General features: G+C 39.7%; 1 protein-coding gene across 1 annotated transcript in view; it reads right to left on the reverse strand.

Moving 5' to 3' along the window:
* Positions 1-20,789, reverse strand: part of LOC126472623 (eIF-2-alpha kinase GCN2) — a 304,310-nt gene that overhangs the window by 21,912 nt on the left and 261,609 nt on the right. The window contains exons 24-25 of the mRNA XM_050099946.1: positions 3,095-3,341; positions 858-967 (exon numbers count right to left, since the gene is read on the reverse strand). Coding sequence (XP_049955903.1) covers positions 858-967; positions 3,095-3,341 — 357 coding nt within the window. The remainder of the gene's footprint in view (positions 1-857; positions 968-3,094; positions 3,342-20,789) is intronic.

The following is a 20,789-nucleotide window of genomic DNA, read 5'->3' on the forward strand; positions in this document are numbered from 1 at the left end:
TGCACCCTGCGGATAGCGCCCTGTAGTTGCCATTCAGCAACCGCAATGCCAGTGGAGCTGTAGTACATGCAGGAGTCATCAGCATACAAAGAAGTCGATACGGACGTTCCCACAGCTGCAGCTAGCCCATTGATAGCAACTAAAAAGAGGCAAGCACTCAAGACAGAGCCTTGTGGGACCCCATTCTCCTGGACTCGGGAGGAACTATGGGAGGGACCAACCTGCATGCGAAAGGAATGAAGCGACACAAAATTTTGAATAAAAATTGGGAGCAGGCACATTAAACAAATGGATAGAGTTTCACTTTCAAACATGTGTATCTTATATTAATAGATTAAGTTACAAATTTGCACTAATTCAACTGCTTGAAATGAAGTTATAATGAAATCTAGACCTTTTGCTGCTTACAGGTGTTGATAAATATCAACAGGTACAGTTGAAAAATGTGTGCCCTGACTGGGACTCGAACCCGGGACCTCCAGCTTACATGGCAGATGCTCTATCCAATTGAGTCACCGAGGACACAGATGATAGTGTGACTGCAGGGACTTATCTCTGGCACGCTCCCCACACTTTCCAACTTTATGTCCACACACTAAATTTGCAGTGCCCTTGCCCACCATACTCATTACTTGCAGCAGTCACTCTACCAATTCCCGTAAGAGTTCAGGCAATGTGAGTGCATCTGCACTGAAGACGACCATTAGCCGGTAAGCCTTATCTATATGAAGATTTATCAATGCCTGTAAGCATCAAAAGCTCTAGATTTCATTATAACTTCATTCTTAAAGAGCTGCAAGATCACCAATAGTATCTGTACAGATACTAGCTTCATATGCATGAAATGATGTTCTCACCTGTCTTTTTCCCAGCTTCGGACTCTGACTGATTCCACTTCACAGTCTTTTAGCATTATAAAGTGGGGCACAGACATCTCTCGGCAGTAATCTTGAACCTCTTCCAGGGTCTGCAGAACAAATGAGCAAGACATAAATCTGTATGTTTTAGTTTTTATCCAATAAGAAAAAGCAAAAAGAAATAAAGAAGAAACAAATGGGATTACAAACAACCTTTTTTTAAATAAATTATTTTTATTTAACTTTTTCCAATTACCTGCCATCAAAGCTACCCACAAATCATTCTTTCTAAGTTTCTTGTGGCAGCTATTGCAATATCATGATTATTTCCATCCCTTTCTTCCACTTACTTTGGTGAGTATTTCTGTATTTCTGTGACTAACTAGCACAGACCAGACAAGTCCAAAACAAATTGTGCAGTTATTCTTTGAATAATCCCTGCTTACTTTTCATCTACAATGTTTTAATGTACATTAGAAACAATGTGTCTAATTTTGTGTTGAGAAGTGACATTCATAGCCATAATACTAGAAACAGAACACCTGTAGACGTACCATATCATAGATTATCAAAATCGCATAACTCTTACCTAGTTCTTGGACTAAGGATGTTTAATAGACTAAGTGCTGACTTTAAAGAACTGCCTGTAAATATCTTTAAAGCTAAATTATACAAGCTACTAGTGAACAATCAGTTTTACACCATTGATGAATTCTTTGAAGATGAAAATACTGTATTCTAACGTGTATCTATTTTATGTAAACTAATTTACATCGATATAGTAGTTTATGTAGAAATATATGCTCTTGACTTTGTCTATTGCTGTAATCAGCTGAACGACAACAAAATTATTATTATTATTATTATTATTATTATTTAAGTTCAACTTGGCAGTCTCAGACTGAAGAAAAAAATGCTCAACAACCAGAGGCTTGAGGAAGTCATTCTTCTTGCAGGTGAATTACATTTCCTTAGGCTTCATCCAACGAATCAGCCTGTCATTATCTTGCCCACAACTAAATTTATACAGTGCTCTCACCTTACATTGTTACAAATGAATATCTCTAGATATTTGAAATAATTTTGCCTGATTCTAATGGCAATGTCATCAAACAACAAATGGCTCTGAGCACTATGGGACTCAACTGCTGAGGTCATTAGTCCCCTAGAACTTAGAACTAGTTAAACCTAACTAACCTAAGGACATCACAAACATCCATGCCCGAGGCAGGATTCGAACCTGCGACTGTAGCGGTCTTGCGGTTCCAGACTGCAGCGCCTTTAACCGCACGGCCACTTCGGCCGGCCATCAAACAACATCAGGATATTTTTGGCTCATTTGAGCACAATACATTAGATTTCTTTCTGTAAAAAGTTAGTCACCAGTCTTTGCACAAAGCACTGACAAACTACAAGATTTTTTGTACATTCAACAACGATGCAGCCAAGTCACCATTGAATAGTTTCAGAGAGCTACCTACATTAATCAGCAAGTTACATGTATCTATACTCATTAATGGAAATGATAAATGGAGTGCAAAGTTTACTCAGCTCTGAAGGCACATATTCTGCTTATTAACATTAAGAAACTTATTGAAGGCTCTTTGAAGGGAAAGAAAAACTTTGGCTCCACTATTTACTGCCTCCCAGATACTGTGAATGAAAAGTGTGAGCTGAATTTCACATTATTAGTACTTTCAGAAATCTTGAAAATACAGGATTGCTCTCCAAAATAATCATCATGTAGGAGAAGAACTCATTGAATTTGATGATACAGGCCTGTAATTCTATGCATCTGTCCTTTTCTTAAAAACTGGAATGAGCTACTTCTTTATCACTTGGAATGTTCTACTGATTCAAAAATCTATGATGTACTGCAGATATAAGAAGAGCCAATGTTCTCTCATAATACAGATGATTAAAGATACTCAAATAGGTAACCTGAGCTTCCCTCTAACAAGTAACTGTGGTTGCTGCTTGATTTCGCAATCAATGATCCATTTCCATCTCTGTGCTGGTACCGAAAGAAAGAATCATAGTGGGTTAGAATTTAGGAAAAAATGTTTGAGGCAACAGTGTTGAATGGGTGGCTAAAATGGTTTCAATATTATGTGCAAGTCCTAACATGTACCTGAAACTAATTACATAATAGTTTAAATGTTTCTTACAGTGATTATTCAGTATGATTATAATTTTTGGGGAGAAATTTTTGATATTTTAAGAAACTAATATATTACCTGCATGCTATCAAGAAGCAATGTTTGCACACCATGAGCCCAGAGTTCTTTGGCAATACTAGCTTTCTGCTTGAAGAGGAAGCGTTGTCCTAGGGAGCAAACAACTACATCTACTGTACTAGCTGCTCCAGACAGGACAGCTCGAGCCTCTTGCAAGGCTAACACTATTTTATCCAGTGAGATGCTTACACCAGCAGCTGATTGAGTCATTCCGCGTGTTGCCAATCCTGTCAGCTCAAGTGTATGCCTACAGCCAAGAAAGAAACACACATTGTAAATGTAGAGTGTGCCTTAAATGTAATGTTCTGATCATATACTGAAAACTTTACATTAGCTTTATCAACAAATAATCAAACTAAAGAAGAAAACACTCTCAAAAGTATATCTTTAGCAGAACATTTGCTAATTCAAAAGTAAGAAAATAAACCACAAAATTTAAATGAAATTTCATTCTACACTGGAATGTTCACTGATGTGAACGTTCTTGACAAGCTGTGTTGTAGATTGTTTCTTTAAACCATAATTTTGTCTATTCTTGCCCAGTAGCCACATTTAAGAATTCCTTTATTAAATTATAAGATAACAGGCAGGAACAAATAAACAAAACTAATGACCAGGGGGACCGACTTATAAAAGATATCGGGGGATCGGGGGGGGGGGGGGGGGGGGGGGCATACTGGGGATCCTGGCATACTGGGGATCCTGCCCCTAGAAATTTTCTAGATTTTAGATGAAAAATAGTGAGTTTTAAACTTTTTTTAAGAATTTTTGGGTCATATGATCAACATTAGAAACCTGTAAACTGGACTCTTGATAACTCCACACTCTGGGAAACGTGACAAGCCTGACGCATTTTTTGGCTTTGAAAAAAGAAACAAAACATAAACACGCACTATATTTTCGTAAAAAGCTAATTTAATTTACAGTAATAATCATGCTTATAAACTATTACACAGCAGTAAATTTATAGCTCTGAAAAGACAAATTATATTTAAATAAATCCTAAACTATCATTAAAAAAATAAAACAAAAAATATTGCTGTCACACAGTAAAAGCTCCTTGATTACTAAGTGAAATAGTTAATTTAAGCTTACTCTGAATGAGGCTCAGGGTTCATTAAGTAAAAACAATATCTCAAAGTCAATGCTTTAATACAGTTAATAATGTTAATGTTGTTGTTGTTGTGGTCTTCAGTCCTGAGACTGGTTTGATGCAGCTCTCCATGCTACTCTATCCTGTGCAAGCTTTTTCATCTCCCAGTACCTACTGCAACCTACATCCTTCTGAATCTGCTTAGTGTATTCATCTCTTGGTTTCCCTCTACGATTTTTACCCTCCACGCTGCCCTCCAATACTAAATTGGTGATCCCTTGATGCCTCAGAACATGTCCTACCAACCGATCCCTTCTTCTGGTCAAGTTGTGCCATAAACTTCTCTTCTCCCCAATCCTATTCAATACTTCCTCATTAGTTATGTGATCTACCCATCTAATCTTCAGCATTCTTCTGTAGCACCACATTTCAAAAGCTTCTATTCTCTTCTTGTCCAAACTATTTATCGTCCATGTTTCACTTCCATACATGGCTACACTCCATACGAATACTTTCAGAAATGACTTCCTGACACTTAAATCAATACTGGATGTTAACAAATTTCTCTTCTTCAGAAACGCTTTCCTTGCCATTGCCAGCCTACATTTTATATCCTCTCTACTTCGACCATCATCAGTTATTTTGCTCCCTAAATAGCAAAACTCCTTTACTACTTTAAATGCCTCATTTCCTAATCTAATTCCCTCAGCATCACCCGACTTAATTAGACTACATTCCATTATCCTTGTTTTGCTTTTGTTGATGTTCATCTTATATCCTCCTTTCAAGACACTGTCCATTCCATTCAACTGCTCTTCCAAGTCCTTTGCTGTCTCTGACAGAATTACAATGTCATCGGCGAACCTCAAAGTTTTTATTTCTTCTCCATGAATTTTAATACCTACTCCGAATTTTTCTTTTGTTTCCTTTACTGCTTGCTCAATATACAGATTGAACAACATCGGGGAGAGGCTACAACCCTGTATTACTCCCTTCCCAACCACTGCTTCCCTTTCATGTCCCTCGACTCTTATAACTGCCATCTGGTTTCTGTACAAATTGTAAATAGCCTTTCGCTCCCTGTATTTTACCCCTGCCACCTTTAGAATTTGAAAGAGAGTATTCCAGTCAACATTGTCAAAAGCTTTCTCTAAGTCTACAAATGCTAGAAACGTAGGTTTGCCTTTCCTTAATCTTCTAAGATAAGTCGTAAGGTCAGTATTGCCTCACGTGTTCCAGTGTTTCTACGGAATCCAAACTGATCTTCCCCGAGGTTGGCTTCTACTAGTTTTTCCATTCGTCTGTAAAGAATTCGTGTTAGTATTTTGCAGCTGTGACTTATTAAGCTGATAGTTCGGTAATTTTCACATCTGTCAACACCTGCTTTCTTTGGGATTGGAATTATTATATTCTTCTTGAAGTCTGAGGGTATTTCGCCTGTTTCATACATCTTGCTCACCAGATGGTAGAGTTTTGTCAGGACTGGCTCTCCCACGGCCGTCAGTAGTTCCAATGGAATATTGTCTACTCCGGGGGCCTTGTTTCGACTCAGGTCTCTCAGTGCTCTGTCAAACTCTTCATGCAGTATCTTATCTCCCATTTCATCTTCATCTACATCCTCTTCCATTTCCATAATATTGTCCTCAAGTACATCGCCCTTGTATAGACCCTCTATATACTCGTTCCACCTTTCTGCTTTCCCTTCTTTGCTTAGAACTGGGTTTCCATCTGAGTTCTTGATATTCATACAAGTCGTTCTCTTATCTCCAAAGGTCTCTTTAATTTTCCTGTAGGCGGTATCTATCTTACCCCTAGTGAGATAGGCCTCTACATCCTTACATTTGTCCTCTAGCCATCCCTGCTTAGCCATTTTGCACTTCCTGTCGATCTCATTTTTGAGACGTTTGTATTCCTTTTTGCCTGTTTCACTTACTGCATTTTTATATTTTCTCCTTTCATCAATTAAATTCAATATTTCTTCTGTTACCCAAGGATTTCTACTAGCCCTCGTCTTTTTACCTACTTGATCCTCTGCTGCCTTCACTACTTCATCCCTCAAAGCTACCCATTCTTCTTCTACTGTATTTATTTCCCCCATTCCTGTCAATTGCTCCCTTATGCTCTCCCTGAATCTCTGTACAACCTCTGGTTCTTTTAGTTTATCCAGGTCCCATCTCCTTAAATTCCCACCTTTTTGCAGTTTCTTCAGTTTTAATCTACAGGTCATAACCAATAGATTGTGGTCAGAGTCCACATCTGCCCCTGGAAATGTCTTACAATTTAAAACCTGGTTCCTAAATCTCTGTCTTACCATTATATAATCTATCTGATACCTTTTAGTATCTCCAGGGTTCTTCCATGTATACAACCTTCTTTCATGATTCTTAAACCAAGTGTTAGTTATGATTATGTTGTGCTCTGTGCAAAATTCTACCAGGCGGCTTCCTCTTTCATTTCTGTCCCCCAATCCATATTCACCTACTATGTTTCCTTCTCTCCCTTTTCCTACACTCGAATTCCAGTCACCCATGACTATTAAATTTTCGTCTCCCTTCACAATCTGAATAATTTCTTTTATTTCATCATACATTTCTTCAATTTCTTCGTCATCTGCAGAGCTAGGTGGCATATAAACTTGTACTACTGTAGTACGTGTGGGCTTCGTATCTATCTTGGCCACAATAATGCGTTCACTATGCTGTTTGTAGTAGCTTACCCGCATTCCTATTTTCCTATTCATTATTAAACCTACTCCTGCATTACCCCTATTTGATTTTGTGTTTATAACCCTGTAGTCACCTGACCAGAAGTCTTGTTCCTCCTGCCACCGAACTTCACTAATTCCCACTATATCTAACTTCAACCTATCCATTTCCCTTTTTAAATTTTCTAACCTACCTGCCCGATTAAGGGATCTGACATTCCACGCTCCGATCCGTAGAACGCCAGTTTTCTTTCTCCTGATAACGACATCCTCTTGAGTAGTCCCCGCCCGGAGATCCGAATGGGGGACTATTTTACCTCCGGAATATTTTACCCAAGAGGACGCCATCATCATGTAATCATACAGTAAAGCTGCATGCCCTCGGGAAAAATTACGGCTGTAGTTTCCCCTTGCTTTCAGCCATTCGCAGTACCAGCACAGCAAGGCCGTTTTGGTTATTGTTACAAGGCCAGATCAGTCAATCATCCAGACTGTTGCCCTCGCAACTACTGAAAAGGCTGCTGCCCCCCTTCAGGAACCACACGTTTGTCTGGCCTCTCAACAGATACCCCTCCGTTGTGGTTGCACCTACGGTACGGCTATCTGTATCGCTGAGGCACGCAAGCCTCCCCACCAACGGCAAGGTCCATGGTTCATGGGGGGGGGGGGGGGGGGGGGGGGGGGGGGGGGGGGGGGGGGGGGGGGGAGGATTATAATGTTAATACAGTATGCCTAATACTTTCAGTCAAAAAGTAAGTAAATAGCAGGTTTTAACTGGGTCTTACACCCTAAAAATATTTAAGTACTTCAAAATAACTAATACAGTACTAAACCACTACTAATATTTCAAAACTGAAAATTTAACATTGTGTATGTATTTAATCCTCTATTTTATAAAGACTTTTAATACTACTCTAAATGCCATTTTTAGGACTAGAGTTTCTTTCAAAGGTCCAAATGTCAACCATCTGACTGGATTACTGAATATGAAGTTGTTTATGACTGGTCAGATACCCAATTCATCCAAAACATTTTGGTGGGCATGAAGAACAGCCAAGTTATTCAATTGCTTCTGCACCATTGGTGATCGGAGATATGACTTCAGACATCTAAGGGTGGAAATGACCATTCTGTTGCTGCTGTCATGATTTGAACTACTTTGACAAGCTTAATGCACTTCACTACTTCACATACCATTTCTCCAACTGCAGGCTCTTCTGAAATGTACTTTCTTACATCACACATGTTTTTTAAAACTAGTTGCTTTTTATTAGCGATGTTGGCTGACATATTCAAGTGTAAGCACAGTCTCTCAATGTCTATGTCATTTTTGAAAAACTCAGTTGATTTTTCCAAATTTGTTTCGCCTCTGTTTACTAAAAGCAAGCACTGTTGTTCCACAGCAATGACCTATATGAGTCCAGTTGAAGCAAACCGCCCAGTAATGCAAGATTGCACCGTTTCACAAACTTCAATGTAAATAGCTTTGTAGTACTCCTTTGGGGTTTTGAAAATGTGTGGTGAGCTGGCTTCGTTGTTTTCATACTTCTTTGGTATATTTCAATTACGAGGAAGTGAAGGATCGACAACTTGTGAAGGTTTTTCTTTTAAACACAATTCCCAAAAGTGTTCAAAACTATCACACCTTCCATTCAATACACAAATCAAGCCCTTATATATTTTTTCCAGATCAGCAACACTTAGGTGAGGGCATTGAATTTTTTCATTGACATCCTCTACTGGGTTCATTGCATGGCAATAAAGACGTAAAAAGAAATAAGTCTTGAAGTGTAACATTGACTCAAGGTAGCCTGCACATTTGTAGCCTGCCTCTGTTTTGTTCTCTGCAGAAAATGTTTCAAAAACTCTAGAAGTTCTTCAAAGTTTTTCAATATTCTCAAGATACTATAAGCTATAAGTCCATTGAGTCGGGCAAACGTGTTGTAGACCAGCTAGGTTGTTGGCACTCTTACAGTGTATGCTTCTGAAAAGTCCCATCCTTTTGTTGGATTACCTTACAATGTTTATTAAGTCCTTGGCTACAGCCATAATATCTCTCATAGACGTAATATGGCAGAGACTGTCTACAACTGCCAAGTCTAAACTGTGAGCAGTTAAGTAACATAACATGCTTTTGGTTATATATCCTAAACTAACTTTTTTAGTCCTCTGAACTTACCTCTCACATTCGAGGCACCACCATAGCACTGTCCTCTTAAGTTATCTATTGACAAATCAAGACGAGCAAAAACGTCTTTTAAAATACTAAACAGAATTTGTGATTCAGTGTTGGGGGTCTTGTATAAGCCAATAAAGTCTTCGTTGATGATTAAGGAATCATCGATAGTACAAATACAAAATAACACTTGTTCATGAATCAAAGAATCACTTGTTTCATCCGCCATAATAGAAATATGTTCAGTTTTCCTGACTGAAGCCAATATCATTCTCAACACAGATTTACCTAGTAGATTAATGATCTCGTTTTGAATATCGTGGGGGGCTCCACTTATACCCCCAACGCCCTAACCAATCTTGAAACTCAGGTATGTCATTCTTTAGGAGTTCCAACAATTGAAAAAAAATTGAGTTTACATCTTCGTGCCCTCTAATTGCTAGTCCTTGCCAGCATAGAAATTGCACGGTAGCAAAAAACTTTTTCAGTAGATGCTTCATATTCTAGCCATGTATATTTGATCAACCAAGACTTCTGAAATGATCTTCCCTTACTGGATTGTCCAGGTTTCAGCTGTGAATGGTTCTCGCCTGAAGACGACGAAGCAACTGATGACTTGCAGTATCATCAACTTCCAAGTGCGCCTTTTTGGTAACAAATTTATCAATTGCAAACTTAATTCACAATACACTAAGAGACTAAAGTAAACGAATAAAATACAGTCATATAAAATAGTCCACTGGCCTGCTGGTGCCAGACTTTACCTACAGGTTCGCACGCTGGGACAAATTCTAAGTGTGCCCGCAGCACCGTAACACTATCATAATTCACGCCACTCGTTTTCAGTTAATCTGCTTACTACTGTAATAATCATTTGTTTTAATTCATTACTGAATGTATTTTAAAATGTAACCATCATCAAACAAGGAAAATAAAAAATTCTAACATAATTTTGTGATTTTACAAATAATAATGCAACTAATAATTTTCTTAAATTATTGGGAGGGATCAGCCCCCCAAACAAATTTTTGAGGGGGCTCGGGCCACTTCAGGTCCCACGGAGTTGGCGCCTGCACTAGTGACTAACACACAAATAACTTTGTGATGAGCAAAAACCTTGATATGGCGTCGATATCCTGTTTTCATTTACATCTTTGTATCTATTTTTATTTTCCCAGTTGTTCTCATTTCACTTTATAAATTTAGTATATTTCATTATGTGACACAACTGTGGTAATATTTGGGAGGGAAAAATGTTTGTTTAAATGTAATGGCCTCACTGGTCTTCTCGCTGCTTGTTATCAGACAAATAAATGACTAATGGTGAAGATAACCACTGTTGTTTTCACCGAAGGTTGACTTGTGAGTCCCCCATTGAAGTGTGAGTCCCAAATTGAATAATTGGCGAGAAACACTGTTCATAGGGCCGCCTAAAGTATAGTTAGATTTTAAAATATTGGCTACGTCACTGTCCAGGGGCCAGGCAACCCAACCTACACATCTATCACATTAACCCAAATCTACATCTACGTCTACATGGATACTCTGCAAATCAGATTTAAGTGCCTGGGAGAGGGTTCATCGCACCACCTTTACAATTCTCTATTATTCCAATCTCATATAGCACACAGAAAGAATGAACGCCTATATCTTTCTGTATGAGCTCTGATTTCCCTTATTTTATCTTTGTGATTGTTGCTCCCTATTTTTGCATTCGGAGGAGAAAGTTGGTGACTGGAATTTCATGAGAAGATTCCGTCACAATGAAAAACGTCTTTCTTTTAATGATGTCCACCCCAAATCCTGTATCATTTCTCTGACACTCTCCCCCATATTTCGCGATAAAATCAAAATTTGCTGCCTTTCTTTGAACTTTTTCAATGAACTCAGTCAGTCCTATCTGGTAAGGATCTCACACCGCGCAGCAGTATTCTAAAAGAGGACAGACAAGCGTAGAGTAGGCAGTCTCCTTAGTAGGTCTGGTACATTTTCTGAGTGTCCTGCCAATGAAACGCAGTGTTTGGTTAGCCTTCCCCATAACATTTTCTGTGTGTTCCTTCCAATTTAAATAAATTGTTTGTAATTGTAATACCTAGGTATTTATTTGAATTTACGTCTTTTAGATTAGATTGATTTATGGTGTAACCAAAGTTTAACGCGTTCTTTTTAGCAGTCATGTGGATCACCTCACACTTTTCGTCATTTAAGGTCAACTGCCACTTTTTGCACCATTCCGATATTTCTTCTAAATCGTTTTGCAGTTTGTTTGATCTTCTGATGACTTTATTAGTCGATCAAAGCCTTCTGGAAATCCAGAAATATGGAATCGATCTGAAATCCCTTGTCAATAGCACTAAGCACTTCATGTGAATAAAGAGCTAGTCGTGTTTCACAAGAACGATGTTTTCTAAACCCATGTTGACTGTGTGTCAATAGACCGTTTTCTCCAAGGTAATTCATTACATTCGAACACAATATATGTTATAAAATCCTGCTGCATATCAATGTTAACGATATGGGCCTGTAATTTAGTGGAATATTCCTACTACCTTTCTTGAATATGGGTGTGACCTGTGCAACTTTCCAGTCTTTGGGTATGGATCTTTCATTGAGTGAACGGTTGTATATGATTGTTAAGTATGGAGATAATGCATCAGCATGCTCCGAAAGGAACCTAATTGGTATACAGTCTGTACCAGAAGACTTGCTTTTATTAAGTGATTTAAGTTGCTTCACTACTGCAAGGATATTTGCTTCTACGTTACTCATGTTGGCAGCTGTTCACAAATCGAATTCTGGAATATTTACTTCGTCGTCTCCTGCGAAGGCATTTCGGAAGGCTGTGTTTAGTAACTCTGCTTTGGCACCACTGTCTTCGATAGTATCTCCATTGCCATCGCACAGAGAAGGCAGTGATTGTTTCTTGCCGCTAACATACTTCACATACGACCAGAATCGCTTTGGATTTTCTGCCAGGTTTCGAGACAAAGTTTTGTTGTGGAAACTGTTATAAGCATCTCGCATTGAAGTCCGTGCTAAATTTCGAGCTTCTGTAAAAGATCGCCAATCTTGGGGATTTTGCATCTGTTTGAACTTGGCATGTTTGTTTCATTGTTTCTGCAACAGTGTTCTAACCCGTTTTGTGTACCAAAGAGGATCAGCTCCGTCGTTTGTTAATTTATTTGGTATAAATCTCTCAATCGCTGCCGATACTATTTCTTTGAATTTAAGCCACAGCTGGTCTACACTTATATTATTAATTTGGAATGAGTGGAGATTGTCTCTCAGGAAGATGTCAAGTGAATTTTTATCTGCTTTTTTGAATAGGTATATTTTTCGCTTATTTTTCGAGGATTGGAGGATTACAATATTCAATCTTGCTATGACAGCCCTGTGTTCACTAATCCCTGAATTGGTTTGGATGCTCATTATTAACGCAGGATTATTTGTTGCTAAGAGGTCAAGTGTGTTTTCACAACCGTTTACTATTCGCATGGGCTCCTCCTTACCGCATTGCTTCTCCCATCACTCACAGTTGCTTGCAACTAGGTTTCAGCAATTGGAGATAGTAGGCATGTGGGTGCGTCTTGCATTTGCTTGAGTATGTGTATGTTTTGTCTAATTCAGAAGAAGGCTTTTTGACCAAAAGCTTACTTGTTTAGCAATTATTGTTGTGCCTAACTGTGATTCACCATTTCTACTATATGGTGAATAGCAATCTATTCTTTTCATAATACTGTCATTCATTATTCCATCATGGATTTTCCATTTAATGCTATATACACATATTACGCAGGAATTTGAGCAAATCTTATTAGCTTTTTAATGGTGGTCTAATTGTTCTCTTACAAAGAGTTTTTGCTCATATGGACGCTATTTTGCATCATTACATCACTAATAGATATGAAAGAATTGGACTAATTACAGGCCTACAGCTCTAATGGCTTCTGTTTACTAATGTTGCCACTACTCTCACTGTTTTGTGTTTGATTTACTAGAAAATTCACTTTTTCATACACCGAATATGCATTCCGGCCCATAATCTGAAATTCTAATTGTTGGGTACATAGTTCCACGTAGTCAGTGCGTACACAACTTTCCCACTAGAGCACGCCCCGCTAAGCACAACAGCGCACTACGAGATGGCGCTGCCTTAGAGACGCACCAAATTCTGCTTCCGCCGATCCGCGTATTAATATGTAACGCAGCCAATGAGACTGCTGCTAACGTAGAACCTTTTCTCCTCGCGGATCATACTCGCGCAGTGATACATTAACGCGCGAGGTGTTATAACGAGTTTACAGACCTCCGATTACTCAGTCTGCATTTGTCCGCATTAGTCTGTACCAGTCTATAGTCAAGTTTCAGTCTGCACCTAGTAAGATTATCATATTCCTGTACATAGCCATGAAGAGAAATGTATAGACACTGTCAAGTATCAGAGATATGTGAAAATAAGATTAACGTACCAAGACCAAAGGAACTTCAGATTGTCAAGTGTAAACAGCATCCAGAATCAAGTTACGTAATGTCTATGCTTCTTATTATTTTAATAAATGTATGTGAAAATTAATCAAGTTCTGCTTCAAGTTGGTCACCGTCAATCTGCTACTCTAAGCGTGCAAGTGGCATTTCTATCATCTGACCTAACGGCAGAAGATAAACACGCCATGATAAGACCACGAGACATATAGCTGACATTCACCTACTTTGTTAGAGCGACAAGTCAAATAATCTGATGGTGTGTGTACCGAAGGTCTTACAGTACGCACACCACACTAATATTCACAGAAAATCTCTTAGAAAACATCGATAGGGTTCACCGAGCCCTACCCATTGACAGTACATTTGTCTGAGTAAGTTACCAATTTTAGAAGATTGTATATCCAAAACATTTAATAAATCATAAACTGGATCCCATAGCGGCTGCGCATCTTCACTCATGCACTTGTCTAATTTTTGTCTTTAAAACCATGTGACTGGTTTCTCTGACAATGTTTCGATTCAGTTTTTATTTAGAGTTTCTCGTATTTCATATTTCTTCATTCAGCTGGTTCAGCCATGGTGGCTACCTTGTCTGGTCAACTCAAATGGTCAGGTTTAACTCACCATATGGCACGCATCTCCAGCTAGGTGACCTGCAGTCAGGATTTCTCATACTTTGAGCATAGGCAATCGTTGCACATCAATAATGGCGCCACGTACTGATCATGACCAAAAGCTCATCCAGACAATCATAGCTGCTCCACAGCTATGTCAAAATACACTCTTTGGCTGTCATAATACTCCAAATTCGGCTGTTTGCACTACAACAGGACACACACACTTGATGGTGTCTGTTATTTAAGTTTCTCATAGGCCTTTTCAGTATGTATCATCTCGACTAGAATCTAAATCCTTCTCATTATATGATTAGATTCTCAAATAGTATAATCTCTAATATTATTTTATGTATTTACACTGTGTCTCTTCCCTCTACATGAGCTTTCTTGATACATGTCCATATGTCTCTTGCTTCCTCTTCTTCAGTGACACTGCCTCCCTGCTGCTGTCTCTTGTCTTTCTTCTTTATGATGCCACAGTGTGCTTGGTCTATGATAACGTGTTACTTTCTCTGCAGTATGTCATTCTCCATTACTTCTTGTTGACTTCTACTGAGAAGCACTTCACTGAGACTATCTGTGAAACTTTTAAAACATCTTCAACCTAGCATTTTGTTTCATCTAGAGGAGACATCATCAGCAGCCAAGAATATAGTCTGTTTCTCTTATTTGAACTGCTTTGACTGACACTATGTGCATGACACAATGATGTAACCACCACTGTTCACAGGCCCCAAACAATACGTAATATTTCACTGTCATAGTAATTAGGTGAGAAAGCAATCATTTTTCAAAACAGCAAATATTTTAAAAATTATGTTCTCATTGTCTTGCCTGTGTCCACAAAAATTGCTGCTAGGGTTCTGGAGTGCACGTTATATCCATGCAGTTGTGGCACTTCCAAATGAGGGCTTTCCAGGTCTGGATGGACCATTGGCAAACATGCAGTCAAAAGACATGGACAGAGATGGTTATATATGGCAGTGCTCCAAATGACCTTGGAGTGTCTGCTCTCATAAGGCGCCACCCATGGGTGTTAACCACTGCAGCCAGCATCCACACGTCTTTTGCCCATATGAGCATGCCCACTCTGTTGTGTATGGCAGATATCGCCTCGCATGCCACGTGCAGGGTTCCCGGAGGCTGTGGGGCTTGGAGGTGGAGGAGAGTTTGCAGTTGTTTCCTACAGAAGGAGTCCACTGCGCTAAGGTCATGAATGGGAGTGGTCCTGAACATGCTCAGGAACGTTGTGAGCATTGCTGCAGTGGTAATGGTTCCCACTGCCTTTAATATTTGCTAATTGAATGTTCGCACCATTCGGTCTGCTTTACCATTGGGGGAGGGGGGAAACAGCAGACTAAATATATCTGTGATCATGTTTGAGGGGCACATTTGTTTGAAAGCTTACACTGTGAGTTGGGACCGATAGTCCAACAAGATGGATGAGCATGTTAATTGTGGTATCTACTGTGGTGGATGACATGCTGACAATGTTGCTATCTGAGTTCACATATTGTCATTTTGTCATCTGGAAATAGTGGAGCTCTGCACACTAGAAAATGGAGTACCAATAGAGGAACCAGAACATCTCTGACATATTCTTCTGTTCGAGTTCATGGAGGGGTGAAAGCAGTGGAGGCAGCCAGAAACATTGTGTACGGGGATAATGACACTGGACAAGAGCACGGAAGGAAAATGGTTTTCTCATTTTGAGGAGAGTCATTTTGACTTTAGTGACTCTACACATTTAGGAAGACCTCTGGGCTTTGACACAGATCATTTAAATATATTAATCCACAATGAACCACATCAGTGTAGTCAAGAACTGGCAATGTGCTGAACTGTGATCATTTCACCATCATGTGACATTTGCTTGCACTGGAGAAGATTCAAAAATCAGGTGTGGGTACTGCATGCTCTACGCCACAATCATAAAAATCAGCAGGTGGCAATACATGCATCTCTGCTTGCTTGCCATCAACTGACTTGGGACAACACTGATTGTTCCTATCCCATGTCAACACTGGTGACAAGAAATGGTATCTTTATGCTAACATAAGGAAAAGAAAGGAATGACTGAGCCCAAATAAAGTGGCAACTCACCATACAAAGACCTGCGCACATCAACAAAATATAATGTTACACATCTTGTTGAACAGCAATGGCATGGCGTACCATGAATTGCTTCCGTCACTGCTGACATTTATTGTCAATAACTGAGACACCCTGCAGATGCAAGTCAAGAAAAGTGACTAGGAAGGCCACGCGAAGTGATGCTACTCCATGATAACAGCTGCCCGCATTCTGCTAGACTGAACAAAAAAATGCTATGCACGAGTTGGCGTGGGAAATCATTCCACATGTAAATTATTCACCGGATCTTGCACCCTCTGATTTTCACCTTTTCCACTCTCTATTGAACAATCTGAAAGGAACTTCTTTTCCAGATGAAAATGCGCTCCAAAAATGGCTTTATGAGTTCTTTGCCTCAAAACCAAAGTTATTTCTGCAGTAGCAGAATCAAAAAGTTACCACTGCATTAGCAGGCTGTTGTAAATAGTGAAGAAGGATATATTATTGATGACTAAACTCTGCTACGTCTCTCTTTTGCGTTTATTAAACTTACAGAAAATGCTATGAACTTATGCACTAACCCAATATATAGGCCAACCATGGAAAACAGTGCATGACTTGCTGTAAGATAGTGTCAGGTGCGTATCTGCTGCAATTCGAGCAGCCGTAATAGGAAAACCATTCAATGTTTGTCACTGTGGAAACATTAGGTTTCCTGCTGGTTAAAGTCTAGGTCTGATGCTATGGGTAGCATCCGTGTGTGTGTTGTGCTGTGGGCTCATATTTAATGATAAAATTGTAGAAGCCGAAGTGCCCAAGCCTGCAGGTGCTGTAAAGACTGGAGTGCACCTCCAGAGAGATACCAGCAGATTGTGGCCCATAATAAAAGTAAGTTGATCCCAAATAGGTAGACACGGAACTTCTTAATGGCAAAAACAATTGCTATGGACTCTTTTACTACCTGTGAGCAGTTCATTTGAGTGGGTGTCAGCATCTTTGACACAAAGGCCATTGGTTGTTCAATAACTTCATCATTCCTATGTGCCAGCACTGCACCAGTGCTGTACAGAGAGGCAACAACAGCCAAAGCTAGTGGACTTGAAAGGGAAAAACAAACATCATCTGAACAGGCCTGGAAGGCTTTGCAGTACCGACCAGCCACTGTGTCATCCTCAGCCCTTGGGAGTCACCAGATGAGGATACAGATACAGAGGGGTGTGTGGTCAGCACACTGCTCTCCCAGCCGTTATCAGTTTTCACTACTTGTCAGTCAAGTAGCTCCTCAATTAGCCTCACAAGGGCTAAGTGAGCCCACTTGCCACCAGCAGTGGGCAGACCTGGACGGTGACCAATCCAAGTGCGAGCCAAGTCCAACAGTACTTAACTTCAGTGATCTGACGGGAACCAGTGTTACCACTGTGACAAAGTCGTTGGCAAAAAGTATGCAAGGCAATGCACAAAGTTGAGCATACCCTTCAGCTGCATGAAAATGTGCTCACAGGCACTTCACCTGTACTGCATGCTTTTGTTCTACAACTGGTTTGGCTGGTACATGATACAGGTCGCTTGTGAAATGAATTTAGAATAATAATATAATAATAATAAGAAGTGATTAGTTGGTTCAGGACAGAACCAATGAAGCCTCGGACAAGCACGGTAATGGTCGGGGACGACGCTTGAATTTATTACCAGATACCCAGAATTAAAATTTTTAACAGAACAACGACTAGCTGATCAGATCCGTGTAATAATCAAAAATAACAGGAACCCCAGTCAGAATTAGAAAACATCAAACAACAAGTACAACAAATACTGGAACAAAATAATGTGCAATCAGAAGAAGAAGAAAATACAGTAATGGACTCAAACATCCCAGAGCAAACAAACAAAGAACACCACGCATCAATTAAACAATCAGAGGAAAACAACATCTTAAGACGGCTACCAGAACAAGCAAAAATAGAACATGAAGTGACACACTTGTTAGATATAGAAGAAAAATTTCAGCTAACATATATAGAATACAAAGACACAAATACAGACATTAGACCATTCTTGCAATAGACCACCAAATAACCCACAAGACGAAACAACAATAACAACTATCAACACAATCATACACAACAAAATAAATGAAAATACAACTATGGAAGAGTTACAACTACTGGTTTATATAGGAGCACTCGCTACACTAAATATACACACTAGGCAGAGATCAGAACAAACCAACACACAGAAGAAACCCATAAAACCAGCATGGCAACACAGGCTACAGATCAGAATAGAAAAACTGAGAGAAGACATCGGACAGCTAGCACAATTTATAAGAAATGAAATATCAGACAAAAAACGAAAAAGGTTAGGTAAAACCTCACAACAAGAAGCGATAGAGCAATTAGATGAAAAGAAGCAGAAATTACAAGCATTGGCCAAACGACTTAGAAGATACAAAGAAGTGAAAATAGAAGGAAACAAAACCAAACATTCAACACAAACCAAAAGAAATTTTATCAGACAATAGATAACACACACATTAAAACAGACAACCCACCAAACATAACAGACATGGAACACTTCTGGAGCAACATATGGTCAAATCCGGTACAACATAACAGGCATGCACGATGGATACAAGCAGAAACAGACACATACAAGATGATACCACAAATGCCCGAAGTGATAATTTTGCAACATGAAGTCACCCGAGCAATTAATTCTACGGACAATTGGAAAGCCCCTGGAAAAGATAAAATAGCAAATTTCTGGCTAAAGAAGTTCACCTCAACACATTCACATCTAACTTAATTATTTAACAGTTACATTGCAGACCCATACACATTCCCTGATACACTTACACATGGAATAACTTATTTGAAACCTAAAGATAAAGCAGACACAGCAAACCCAGCAAAATATTGCCCCATAACATGCCTACCAACAATATACAAAATATTAACTTCAGTCATTACACAGAAATTAATGACAGATACAACACAGAACAAAATTATAAATGAAGAACAAAAAGGCTGTTGCAAAGGAGCACGTGGATGTAAAGAGCAACTGATAATAGATGCAGAGGAAAGAAATAATAATAATTCAGCTTTCCCAAAAAAAGCTAGCAGTTCCTGAATGTTTTGGAGACAGAGGAGAGAGTCAATAGGTGTGACATTGCAGCGAATGTGTTGGATTCCTTCTTTATTTAGCAGGTGTCCAAGTTAGGCATTTGTCTAAGTGGCACTTTAACCCTATGTCAGGTAACACAGTAAATGAGGTGAAAAGGTTCCACAGATAATTCCGATGTGTAGTGCCCCTGACAACTGCTTCACTGAGATAATTAGTGTAAACAGGGATGAACGTGGTTAACTGTTCCCTGTAACTCTCGAAGCTTGCTGGAGCAGGAATGACCTCAAAAGGCAAATGTTTGTATTTGTGCAAGTCAAAAGGAGTGTTTAGAACGATCATGCGTTGTGATTCCTTGTTCAGCTGGATATTGCAAAAATGCATCAGCACTGTCTATCATAGAAAAATATTCTTCTCTGATAACTACAACAATGTAGGAAAAGACAAATTGCTACAAACTGTAAAGATGACACATTAAATTGCAGACAGACACTATTAAAAGACACTTACACATTAGCCTTCGGCCACAGCCTTCGTCAGAAAAAGAAAGAGAAACACACAGTATTCATTCACACAAGCAAGCACACCTCATGCAGACATGACCACCAGCTCCAGTAGCTCAGAATAGAATGCAACTGTCATGAGGAAAGTAAACAGTAATCTGGAGGGGACGGGGAAGAGGAAGGGATAGCAGTGTATGGGTGAGGGGAAGGGGGGGGGGGGGGGGGGGGGGGAGTGCTGTCTGGCAAATAGCGCAGGGACTAGACTGCCAACAGGCGGAGTGTCAGGAAGGTGTGGGCAGGGAGATGGGGAAAAATGAGTGAAAAGGGAGAGGAGCAGGGAAAGATGGACAGGTGTGTTGCCAGAGGGTGCCAAGTAAAAACGGGTGGGAGACAAGAATGGGGAGGAGCTGATATGACAGAGGGGGTGGAAGCTGTTGGGTGGAGAGTGTGGGGACAGTACATTACTGTAGACTGAGGCAGGGATAATTATGGGAGTTGTCAGCGTAACTCTCATCTGCGCAGTTCAGAAAAGTTGGTGGCGGAGGGAAAGATCCAGGTGGTTCAGGTAGTGACGCAGCCATTGAAATCAAGAACGTTACATTCAGCTGCATGTTGTGTGACAAGCTGGTCTACTTTGCTCTTGACCACAGTTTGTGTGGTAGCTGTTCATCTTGTGGACAGCTCACTGGCAGTCATACCAACATAAAAAGCTGTGCAATGATAGCAGCAGAGCTGGTAATGACATGGCTGCCTTCACAAGTGGCTCGGTCCCTGACAGGCTAGAATGAACCTGTGTTAGGACTGGAATAGGAAGTGCTGGGTGGATGGATTGGATAGTTTTTGCACCTGGGTCTTCCAGAGGGATATGACCCTTGTGGCAAGGAATTGGGATTGGCATAGGGATGGAATAGATGTTGTTGAGGT

The sequence above is a fragment of the Schistocerca serialis genome, chromosome 1, assembly GCF_023864345.2.
Source record: "Schistocerca serialis cubense isolate TAMUIC-IGC-003099 chromosome 1, iqSchSeri2.2, whole genome shotgun sequence".
Taxonomy (NCBI): Eukaryota; Metazoa; Arthropoda; class Insecta; order Orthoptera; family Acrididae; genus Schistocerca; species Schistocerca serialis.